At 36.8% G+C, this 12,511-nt stretch overlaps 1 protein-coding gene across 1 annotated transcript in view; it reads left to right on the plus strand.

Annotated features, from left to right (window-relative positions):
• The window catches only part of LOC123879556 (oxysterol-binding protein-related protein 8), a 42,536-nt gene extending 32,049 nt beyond the window's left edge, over window positions 1-10,487 (plus strand). Inside the window, exons 12-22 of the mRNA XM_045927328.1 lie at window positions 311-491; window positions 1,443-1,539; window positions 1,992-2,131; window positions 2,394-2,450; window positions 2,651-2,776; window positions 3,776-3,916; window positions 4,354-4,474; window positions 6,836-6,878; window positions 7,353-7,517; window positions 8,565-8,665; window positions 9,125-10,487. Coding sequence (XP_045783284.1) covers window positions 311-491; window positions 1,443-1,539; window positions 1,992-2,131; window positions 2,394-2,450; window positions 2,651-2,776; window positions 3,776-3,916; window positions 4,354-4,474; window positions 6,836-6,878; window positions 7,353-7,517; window positions 8,565-8,665; window positions 9,125-9,264 — 1,312 coding nt within the window. The 3' untranslated portion in view covers window positions 9,265-10,487. The remainder of the gene's footprint in view (window positions 1-310; window positions 492-1,442; window positions 1,540-1,991; window positions 2,132-2,393; window positions 2,451-2,650; window positions 2,777-3,775; window positions 3,917-4,353; window positions 4,475-6,835; window positions 6,879-7,352; window positions 7,518-8,564; window positions 8,666-9,124) is intronic.
• The last annotated feature ends 2,024 nt before the right edge of the window (window positions 10,488-12,511 follow it).

The raw sequence follows: 12,511 nt of genomic DNA on the forward strand, positions 1-12,511 counted from the left end.
TTTTACAAATCTAACAGTCCTCAAAAGGAGTACAATAGTACCTACTTCGAATCAAAATTATTTATGAGTTTTTTCGAGTTTTAACATTTTTAAGGTTCCGTAGGTATGTATGCATTAACATGCAAAAAAAGCTAACCACTAAGCGAGCAGTTTACACCAACACTACGCAACACCACAAAAACCTCCCAAAACACGCTATTAGATTTCGTTTTCAGCGGGTCATAACAAATTAAGCTTTTGGTTCCTTGTATATCATGGTCTTCCGCAAAGTAACTCCTGCTTCTAAACATTTAAATGGTTTTATTTCCAGGGCCCAAGCAGCGGAAGACCCCTACCAAAGATTCAAAGGGGTCCTAAAATGGTACCTGTCAGGCTTGTACAGGAAGCCGAAGGGGCTGAAGAAGCCCTACAACCCAGTGCTGGGCGAGACCTTCCGCTGCTGCTGGAGACACACTGACAACGAGACGTATACATACTATATAGCCGAGCAGGTACCTACTAAACAATTCGTAATCAAAAAAAACTAGACTACCCTATCAAAACTTAACTAAAAAGTAAAAAAAACTCATTTGAAAAACGCGCCATACAGCCGCGTACAGTACAACCAAATTAATAATGCGCATAGAAATCTTCGTCACTGTTCGGCAACGGTCGTATGATACACATGATATTGACTCCTATTTGTTTATAACAAGGTGCAAAATGCAAGTGCATTGTTTAGGGCTCTTACGATTCAATGATTCGGGTGTTTCTGGGAATACGACGAATTTTGCACCTTGTTATAAACAAATAGGAGTCAATATCATGTGTATCATACGACCGTTGCCGAACAGTGACGAAGATTTCTATGCGCATTATTAATTTGGTTGTACTGTATTGAATTTACAAACAAGATAAAATAATAATGAATGAATATACTTTTATTGTACACCACAAAATTAGTACAGAAAAACACATACAAAGCTCAACAAAATATAGGTACAATTTGGCGGCCTTATCGCTACCTAGCGATCTCTTCCAGGCAACCAAAATGGTCCAAAGGATATAGCTATAGATATTAGAGGTAGGTGGTATAATATATGTACAACAACTAGAGGACGCCCGCGACTTCGTCCGCGTGGATTTAGGTTTTTAAAGATCCCGTGGGAACTGTTTGATTTTCCGGGATAAAAAGTTGCCTATGTCAATTACAGGGACGCAAGTTACCTCGGTACCAAATTTCATACAATACAATATCTCCGAGATATCTGAACCGATTTGCGTGATTATTTTTAATCGATAGAGGAACTTTCGACATTGTCCCATAAAAAATTTGGATTCCAACTCCTCAATCCTGATGCTGCAGGGAATCTGACCAATCCACGCGGGCGAATCTCACACTCTTTATATAATAGTGTGGATGTAGATAGATTCATGGTTGTAACGGTTCTTGTTTATTGCAGGTATCTCATCACCCGCCCGTTTCTGCATTTTACATTTCAAACAGAAAAGATGGATTCGTGATAGAGGGTAGTCTGCTGGCGAGATCCAAGTTTTATGGTGAGAATTAACTCCTTATTAGGGTTCCGTAACCGAATGTGCCTACGGAACCCTATTACTTAGCCTCCGCTTTCCTTTCGTTCGTCTGTCCGTCTGTCTGTCTCGTGAACCTTAAATAGGTTGACGCTGTCCATCCGCCCGTCCGGCCATCCGTCCATCCGTCTGTCCGTCCGTCTGTCAGCGGGCTGTATCTTGTGAACCGTTATAGGTAGAGATTTGAAATTTTCACAGAATGTGTATTTCCATTGCCGCTATAACAACAAATAATATGAATTTCCAAATGGCCGCTATGTACCTTAAAAAGTACATACATAATATTTTACGATGATAATATTGAACCAATCGTCTGCGAGTCCGACTCACACTTGGCCGATTTTTTTGTGATAGATTTTACATTTGGAGAACTCTCAGGTATGCAACCGGTTATACATATAGATTAACTTTTTTTTCAGGTAATTCCACGTCCGCCATCTTGGAGGGTTGCGCGCGCATACACTTACTAAATTGGGGTGAAACCTACATAACTACAGCACCTTACGCCCACTGTAAGGGAATTGTCATAGGCACGCTTAGTATGGAGCTGGGAGGCAAGGTTAGTTCACTATGAACCATACGTGTCTCATGAAACATTATGTTGTGAACCACATGTGGCTCACAAAACTATTGCAGTGAACCACAAGTGAGGCACAATATTGTTTCGAAACATATGTGGCTCACAAAACCATTGCTGTGAACCATATGTGACTCACAGTATTGTTGTGAACCACATGTGGCTCACAAAACATTGTTGTGAACCATATGTGGCTCACAAACGTCAATGCTCATGGTTATTAATGTTGTTACATTGTTCAAAGGTACACGTAATCTGTCAAGAGACGGGCTATCAAGCGGACGTTGAATTCAAATTGAGGGTAAGTGATTTTTTCAGAAATCATTAGGCACTTTAATAAAATAATTTGTATAATACAATAATTTTAGGAAGCGTCTAGAAAACCACAAATGGTTGTTTGATATAAACAATTAGACTATAAACAATAAACTGTTTGATATAAACAGGTGATTTTTCAGAATACCTTAAGTTAGTAAAATATGTAATAATTTTCGTCTCCAGTCGTTTCTCGGGGGCGCGGACCAAACGAATGCTATTTCGGGACGAATCAAGAAAGGGAAGGACACAATAGCTTCGGTAGAAGGTTACTGGGACGGCAGAATTGATATTAAGGACAAACGGACAGGGGTAAGTTATTATACATTACATACATATAAAGAGATTTGTCCTGACTGACTGACTAACTGAGCGACGCACACACTACACTGATGGGGTTAGAAACTTGTAGGAGGAATTCTATATTGTAAAAACTCACTAAGAAAATAATTTTGGCAATATCCCCCCTAAGGGTGTTAAGTAGGGGACAAAAGTCTGTCATTTTTAAGCCCAAGTACCCATGAATACCTACTGGTACTTGGTCTCTCTCTCTTCTCTCCTCTCCTCTCTCTCTTTCCCTTTCTCTCTCCTCTCTTCTCTTATCACTCTTGGAGATTTCTAAACGAATCAAGAGAGGGAAAGACACGAAAGCTTCACTTGTAGGTTACTGGGACGGCAGAATCGATATTAAGGACAAGCGGACAGGGGTAAGTTATATACATTTAAAGGAATTTGTCCTGACTGACTGACTAACTGAGCAACACACAAACTACACTGATGTGGTTAGAAACTTGTAGGATGTTCCTTCTATATTGTAGGAGAAAATTTCAATAAACTATTTTTTGAAATTCCACCCCTAAAGTAAAGTAAAGTAAAGACCTGGGCCTGAAGTATAGAAAATGAAAATAGTTTCAGTTAAATGTCCTGGGATTTTGAGTTTCCACTTTTTACGAGTTAGGCCCGGGTTCTTTTAAAATAAACAGTTTTTAAAGTTAGTTTTAAAGTAGTAAGTTTTTAAAGTTTTTAAACAATATAAACGACAAGTGTATATTAAAAATTTATAACACTCCCGACAAGTGAACGTTACGGTAACTAGAAAAGAGCTGATAATAATTTTCAAACGGCTGAACAGATTTTCTTGGATTGTAGCTAAGAACATACGATCAAGCCATGTTTTAAACAAAGAAAACTAAATTAAAATCGGTTCATTAGTTTAGGAGCTACGATGCCACAGACAGATACACAGATACACACGTCAAACTTATAACACCCTTCTTTTTGGGTCGGGAGTTAAAAATTGATTGTTTACAGGAAGAAACCAACCTGCTAGATGTAGCGATATTAAAGGAGCATCGTCTGCCGAGGTATCTAGTGAAGCTAGACAAGCAGCAAGAGTGGGAGTCGCAGAGGCTTTGGATCAAAGTTTCCGAAGCTATACATAATGAAGATCAGGTAATACTAGACGTTAAGAGTTCTCTCCATGCAGGGAAGCACTTATCTCTATAAGAAATCTCTACCAATGACCCTTGGCAGTGCGAGAGGTTGTGGGAGTACAATAGGTACACGGAGACGGAGATAGAAAGTATTCATGAAAAAAGTTTAATAGATTTTGTTATATTATATTATAATATACGTACAAGTATCTTATCGGACTTCGTCTGTGTTGGCGTTTGCTGGCGCGCGTACGGTGCCTTTTTGGAGTGTTTTTTTTTATTAAAAGTGGCCGCTCTAGGGGGGCGCCGCGCGTATGCTGGCGAGCGCCGGCACAGACGAAGTCCATACTTATATAGTTTCCCTAACTTGTAAATAACTACAAACTTGACATTGGCTAATCTTTGTAAAGCCAGATGAGAGAGAGAAAAAAAAAAGTATGATCTCTTTCTTTACAGATAGTAGCGACAGAACAAAAAACGATAATAGAAGAAGCCCAGCGCGCCCGGGCAAGGAACCTAGTATCCCCCTGGATGCCTCGACTGTTCCACCGAGGCAATGGCACCTTGCCGCCTGAAGGTAAAAACCGGCCAAGTGCGAGTCAGACTCGCGCACTGGGGGTTCCGTACTCGGGTATTTTTCCATTTTGCACCATAAATCAAAAACCGTTATGCATAAAAATAAATAAAAATCTGTTTTAGAATGTACAGGTAAAAGCCATTTCATATGATACCCCACTTGATATAATTAATAATAATAATAATAATAATAATATAGCCTTTATTTACTGAAACATTTTTGCAATCATTACATTTTATGTTAATAAGTACTAGATTTAAAATGTAGTATATAAACAAGACTTATCCTATTAATAATACTAATTTACATTTATATTTTTTTTTTATACATCACTAGTTTTTTTTTTTTTAAATTACTAATTTTCTTATTATATATTTACATTTTTGAATGAGTACACATTATTACTATTTCATATTACTACTTGTTTTCATATTTTAATAGGTAAGTTTCTTTTTCTCCTTTCACATTTCGTTTCAGTACGCCCATTTTGGACGAAGGCCTCCTCCAGTCGTTTCCATATTTCTCTGTCTTTGGTTGCGTAATTTTTACTAACTTTTCTTACATTCATACTCAATATTTAGAAATAATTATACTAATGTTATGAAATAATAGGAATAGGAAATTTTTAGTATATACTCTTTGTTGTGTTTCTTTTTATGATCAACTTATTTTTTTTTGTTATGTAGGTATTTTATTATATTTCATACTTGTATTATCCAATCTAAAAACTCTTATGACTGGAGGGTACTGGTCTAGCTCTCCCACGGTGACCAGCCGGGTTGGGAGACTGTTTTTCTTAAAAGTTTTTCTTCTTATTGCTTGTTATGTAAATTGTGCTGAGTGGGCAGCAGGGTTTATACTGGATGGAGGGGCTATGGTAATCACTATTCATCGCATTCCTCATCGAGTGTGACTGCAGTAAATATTTTTGGTGCTGGTGGTTTTTGTAGAAAACTATTCATGGAGCTTTGCCCCTTATTCTGGATATTCCTCTTATGTTTATTTTTCTTTGCCATGTGATAATTTGATGAAGGTTGATTTACTTGAGCATAAGGATTGCTCAATTGACTCGGAGGGGTAGACTCTAATTCTCTCTTCCTAGAACTTTGACTATTTGTACTTTCAGCATTCTTTCGAGTTTTATTTGGTTCATGTATTATTAGCCTATCCTGGCGTAGATATGCGACCTTTCCTTCATTTCGTGCTTGTTGCAATTGGTCTTGAAGCTGTTTTCTTTTTTCCAATATTTGTTTAGGGTAGTCTTCCTTCAAATAAATTGTTTTGTTTTTAAGGTGCTGTTTATTTTTGAGAATAGAAATCTTTTTGCCATAAGTTGTAAAAGTGGCTACTATAGGTCTTATTTTATTTTCTGCTTTTTTCCCCATCCTTCTTGTTATTTCAATTTCGTTACTGTTGCAATCCACCTTTATTTCTGTTTTTACTATATTTATTATTTTGTTTTCTAATTCTTTATAAGATATTTCCCCTTCTTCAACTCCAAAAAATATTATATTCCTGCATTTCATCTGTTTTTCTATTGCAAGAATCCTCTCATTTTGCTCGTTATTGTTCTTCTTTATTATTTCAATCTGCGCTTGAATGTCTTCGAATTTTGTATCTATATTTTCGTTAATACTTTTTGTGATTCGCTCTTCCACTATTCTGAGTGACTCCTCCGAATCTTTTCTGATGTCGCATCTAAGCTCTTACTCTCTAACTTGATATAATTATCTTACTTTGAAAATTGAAACATATTTTAATTTTTTTTTAATGATGTGACCACAAATTCTTGGTTTTCAGATTTATTCCTGTACTTGTGCTATAAGACCTACCTACCTGCCAAATTTCATGATTCTAGGTCAACGGGAAGTACCCTATAGGTTTCTTAACAGACACGACGGACGGACGGACAGACAGACAGACAGCAAAGTGATTCTATAAGGGTTCCGTTTTTCCTTTGGAGGTACGGGACCCTAAAAACCGGCGAAGTGCTAGTCGATCCTCGTTTTTTTATGGTGCCGTACATAATTATGAACATCATGGTTTGGATGTATGAAATATTTCTTTTCTGGGCTAGAACATCGCATTAAACCATAAAGAAAAACCCAAAAAATGTTTGTTTGTTATGGTGACGTCTTAGAAACTATTTTATAAATCGTTATTTTCAGTATTTGTTGTTTAAATACAGTAAATGGTACATAATATATTGAAATTTCATATTCCTAACTAGTTTAGTTTTTGAGAAAGCCCTTGTCAAAAAATGGTCAAAAACTGACAACTTTAATGGCCCTCATCATTTTTTTAAGATGAAACAATTTAATAAGCTTGTAGTTCCTTGTGTCATTTTCTTTGATGTTTCAGGCATCACTGATCAAGGATGGAAATACAATCACACCAATACAAGGTGAGGTCATTTTAAAGTTTTTATTTATTTATTAAAAAAACCGGTCAAGTGCGAGTTCCAACTCGCATATGAAGGGTTCCTTACCATCATTCAAGATACTTTAACATTTTTATGTGCATCACTGCAAGTTAATGAAATAATTGAACAAATTCACTGTTTTCGGATTTATTCCTTTACTTGTGCTATAACACCTACCTACCTACCTTTCTTGATTCTATGTCAACGGGAAGTACCCTACAGGTTTTCTTGACAGACACGACAGACAGACAGACAACGAAGTGATCCTGTAAGGGATTCTTTTTTCCTTTTGACGTACGGAACCCTAAAAAAACAGTGAAATTCAGATTTTCCACTTAGCAATACCACATACTAGGGGACAGCGTGACACTTCACAAGATGGCGGCGTTAGTTCCGATTTTGGCCACGCGCCAGAAGATCCTTGTCGCACTGTTATTTGATATTATTTTGTTAAAGCCCCTGGCAACCGGAAGAGGTGATAGAGTACGAGGAAGACTTTGTGATAACGTCGGTACGTAACGTACCGGTACGCAGTTCAGGCGAGGCGCGGATCAGGGAGTTGGCGCAGAGAAGCGACTCGGACAGCCATGACGAACTAGCCAGGCGATCCAAGACCTCCACGTAAGCATGTCTTATCATCATCACCAACCGATAGGCGTCCACTGCTGAACTTAGGTCTAGCTAAAACGTCCTGTGTTTATAAGTAGGTAAATTCTAATAGGTATAACATACACAATGCTGGAACCAGATCGCTTGCAAAAGCGAAGACCGGTGATAGTACTGATGATTACTGATAAGATACTAAAAAAAAACTACGAAAAAAAATACTGGTTCACAATATATTGCAAATAAAACATCTGACTGACGCTAGAGGTCAACGGACGTAAATAGGTCACTCGAAGTCACCGCCGCAATGGGCTTTGACCCGAGTTTTGCACGCTATACTCCACTAAATCATTAAAACTACAAGATACTGCATATGATTATTGGCATTGGATTGTGTTAAGGTTGTATAATAATAACGCTAAGTTTTTGCTAGACTTCTGGTTATAATGGTTCCTGTATTCATAAATCATACCTATATTTTGTTATGGAATAGGTAGGCTCCCCGTGCAAAGCCAGAGTGGGTCAACTAGTGATGGATAATTGTCTTTTGTTGTGAAATAAAATGTTTCATCATCATCATCATCATCATCATCATCATCAGCCTGTGGACGACCCGGTCCTCAGCCTTCCTCATTCAGCCACTTCCCGCCAGCCGCTTTATATCGTCGGTCCATCGTGCTGGAGGGCGTCCCACACTACGCTTGCTTAATCGCGGTCTCCACTCGAAGACTTTCCGGCTCCAACGGCCATCGCCTCTACGACAGGCATGGCCTGCCCACTGCCACTTCAGCTTGCTAATAGTTTGGGCTATGTCAGTGACCTTGGTTCTCCTGCGGATCTCCTCATTTCGGAACTTATCCCTCAGGGAAACTCTTAACATAGCCCCTGTCCATAGCTCGCTGAGCAACTTTGAATTTGTGAACAAGGCTATTTGTAAGTGTCCACGTTTCAGCACCGTAGGTGAGAACGGGAAGGACACACTGGTTGAAGACTTTTGTTTCCAGGCATTGAGGAATTGATGATGAGAATAAAATGTTTAATTGAATAAATATTATTTCCCAGGCGAACTCTGAAACAGACGCTGTTCTCGATCGACGCGTCGCTGCGCGAGCAGACGCTGGCGATAGAACGCCTAACCAAAACCGTCGACAGCCTGAGCGAAGGTACATTTATTTTATACTAGCCGACGCCCGCGACTTCGTCCGCGTGGATTTAGGTTTTTCGAAATCCCGTGGGAACTCTTTGATTTTCCGGGATAAAAAGTAGCCTATGTGCTAATCCAGGGTATAATCTATTTCCATTCCAAATTTCAGCCAAATCCATCGAATAGTTTTTGCATGAAGGAGTAACAAACATACACAGACTCAAAAACTTTCGCCTGTATAATATTAGTGTGAAGTGTGATTGATTTCGAATGGTTTAAAAAAAATCGAATTGAATTTCGAATGTTTTTGAAAACATGTTTGTGATTGGTTAGCGACTCAAAATGGTTATGCCCAATGAGATTTTGCTCTCTTATCATTTGTAGGGAATTACGTTACTATACTAACTTCTCATTCTGAGACAAATTCTGTGCTCAGTAATGACCCGGCAAGACATTAATGATGTTTTTTTTTTGCTAGGTCAAAGGGCAGCGGCCTACAGGCCCCAGAACGTGGGCAGGGTGCCCACATCGTCCCACTCGTGGGACCTGTTCGGCGGTTTCGTCCTCGCGATGGTGTTGCAAGCGTTACTAAATTGGATTTTCTACCACAAAGACTGAGTGTTGCCAGTGTTGATAACATTTGATAAATAAATAATTAATTTAATCTAATATTGATACTTTGTACATCGACCAAAATTAGTTTATGACCCGGTTTGATTGTCTGTCTGTACGTTCTTATTTGTTATATACAAAAAAAACTTTTTGCCAAAAGTTGGAAATTCTTGCAAATGGTAGGATTTTTTTTGTATTAGATGATGTTATATATTGACTGAAATCTCACTTGTTCATAAGTGGCAATGCACTGCATAATGCATCCGATCAAATATAATTAATAGGAATAGCTATAACGTCCACCTTCTGTCAACTGTCACTTAAAAATTACTGAAATTTCGGTTTGCATAGAAGATATTACTTAAATGATATTAATGATATATTTCTACATTAAATAACTAAGTCTTAGGCTTACTAAAGCCGTTGTAATGACGCGATCACACCTTTAAGTAGCTTACGTGATTAACTTACGACAAATTTACTAATGTAAACACTTATAAGTACATTTTCATTAGTTAATTTGCTGTAAATTAATTACGTAAGTTATTTACGTGAGAAAAACTTACAGGTGTAATCGTGGCCTATTGAATCAAAATATATTTCTAGCTATGACTTCACATAATGGAAACTTTTTGTATTCTTAGTGAGTATGCATTATAAACGGGCTTACCTGGAAGGCGTATGGTAGTTTAATTAAACCCATACCCTTAACTGTTTCTGAGCGGTATCGATGGTTTTTTTTTTAAAGAGTACGTATATTGTACCGTTACGCTGAATCGATATAAAATTCTACCAATTTGGTAGAAACATTTCACCCTTATGTACGTAATTTGTTTTTAATGTATATAATAATTGAAGAGTTATTTTTTTTCATTATGATATAATTTAATATACATATATCACTACCATTTTGGTAGAGTTATTTTGGCCTCACACGTAATTTGAGTTAATATAATTAACAATTATTGAATAGTTCGTTGTTTTATTAGAATTATTCTATTACCATTAGAAAAAAATATTTATAAAGTACCATTATGATAGAAAAAAATCATCTGTTTTGCGCTATGGAGTGCTACCATTTTGGTAGATTATTTTTAACCAATAACTGTATTGGTACCTCTTTATCTCAGACTCGTATTTATGTCATTTCTGAGGGTCTTGACCCCGTCGTATTGATATATAGACAGACAATTTAACTGTTTTCAACTTGCCTATGCTTTCCAAATTTTTTTAGCTATAGTTCGATTCGCTTTGATAAAATAGTGAAATTAGGTGTCGATATTACAGTAATGGTCGCTAACTATGGGCCTCATAGGAAAGCTCAGGTTCAAATCTATAGAGGACACTTTGACTTAGCTTAGACTTAAGTTTTAGTTAAAACGAGACAGACTTATGCCAGTGGTAACGCTGTCTCGTTTTAACAGTGTCTTAAGTCTGAGTAAAGTCAAAGTGCGCTCTCTATAGATGTTGAACCTTAGACACTGAGTTAGCGAAAGTTAAGACACGGGACTTCGTCTGTGTTGGCGTTTGCTGGCGCGTGTGCTCTGCCTTTTCTGAGTGTTTTTTTTTTTTTGTTAAAAGTGGCCGGGTTTTGTGTTTTACTGGTGTTTTTGGTGGTGGAACTGACTGGGAAGCGCTCTAAAGGGGCGCCGCGCGTGTGTCGACGGGCGCCGGCACAGACGAAGTCCATACTTATATAGTTTCTCTAACTTGTAAATAACTGCAAACTTGACATTGGCTAATCTTTGTACAGCCAGATGAGAGAAAAAAAAAGTTAAGACGATACAAAATGGCGGAAAATCTTTCCTATTCTTATTTATACTACCTCGATAGCTCAACAGTTGAGGAGCGGACTGAATTCCGAAAGGTCGGCGGTTCAAACCCCACCCGTTGCACTATTGTCGTACCCACTCCTGGCACAAGCTTTACGCTTAATTGGAGGGGAAAGGGGAGTATTAGTTACATTACACAGTATCTTGTATCACTATTCTATCCACGCGAACCAATAATTTGGCTTAAAGAGCTTAAAAAGATTTTTGTGTATGGTAACTAAATAAATTAATTCATAATTATTAAATTAACATAAACACACTACACTCTTAATTGTAATCTCCGAATTTGACATTTCTTGTTTTTTTTTTTGACAATTTTAGTTTTTTTTTTAATGCAGCCTGCATTTTTACTGGCATGTAAATAAACCATCTTTTAAACTTTACCTACTTGAGTTTTACCTTTTATAGGTAAAGAAAAACTGAAGTATACATAAATTAACAGGGCTATTAAGGTACTTATTCGTTTCGAAATTCAAATCATGAAAATTATCAAGTAATTTCCTAGTATTTACACACTGTATACCAATCCACGGAAAGAATTTAGTTTAACACTCACTCTGTTGCGTTATCCCATACAAATGACAGAGACAAATACTCACTAGACGTTAACCATTTTGAGTCACCAATTACAAACATGTTTTAAAAAAACATTCCAAATTCAATTCAAAAATGTTATCAAAAACGTTCGAAATTCAATTCGGAAACATAGATTCATTTGTGATTACACTAGCGGCACGCTATGATGGCCGGTTTGACACATTACAATAGTGATGTGGAATGTCAATTTATTCTCGAACAAAAAACAATTAAGTTTTGTTTTTGTACCTGATTAAATAGGTTTAATAAAACAAAAATGTATATGTTTATTTAATTTATTTGAACGAACTGAATATTTGAACGAAAATGAATATACATACTTTATATGCACACAAGAAACATATGAATACAAAAGATACCAAAAAAGGTGCCACAAAAGGCCATAATTAATCAGATTCGTCCATACTACTATTTTCACTGTCGTCACTGCTATCATCACATACATTAATAATTATATGTTCGTTTTCTATAATATTATCTATTTTCACATCTCTTTCATAATCTTCCCTTATTAATTTAACAGTTCTATTCACAACCTTTTCCCAGTCTCCTTTAGTCACATGTTCACAAGCTTCTTCTAATAATTTTAGCATTTTTTTTGTGGTAAATGGGGGATTTCAGAGGTTTGTCCACATAGTGAAAATTGTTCATATTCACAAGTACATTCACCCCTTAAATGGTTCAAACTGATTTTTCTACACTTGTATACATTTAAGAAATCAATTTAATAAATAAATTTTGAGTCCTAAACCTAAAACTACATTCGATAAAATTTATGAATCTCTGCACATCACTATCGTCAATAAAGTAATACAATTATTTCC

Source organism: Maniola jurtina, chromosome 28 (genome assembly GCF_905333055.1).
Source record: "Maniola jurtina chromosome 28, ilManJurt1.1, whole genome shotgun sequence".
NCBI lineage: Eukaryota > Metazoa > Arthropoda > Insecta > Lepidoptera > Nymphalidae > Maniola > Maniola jurtina.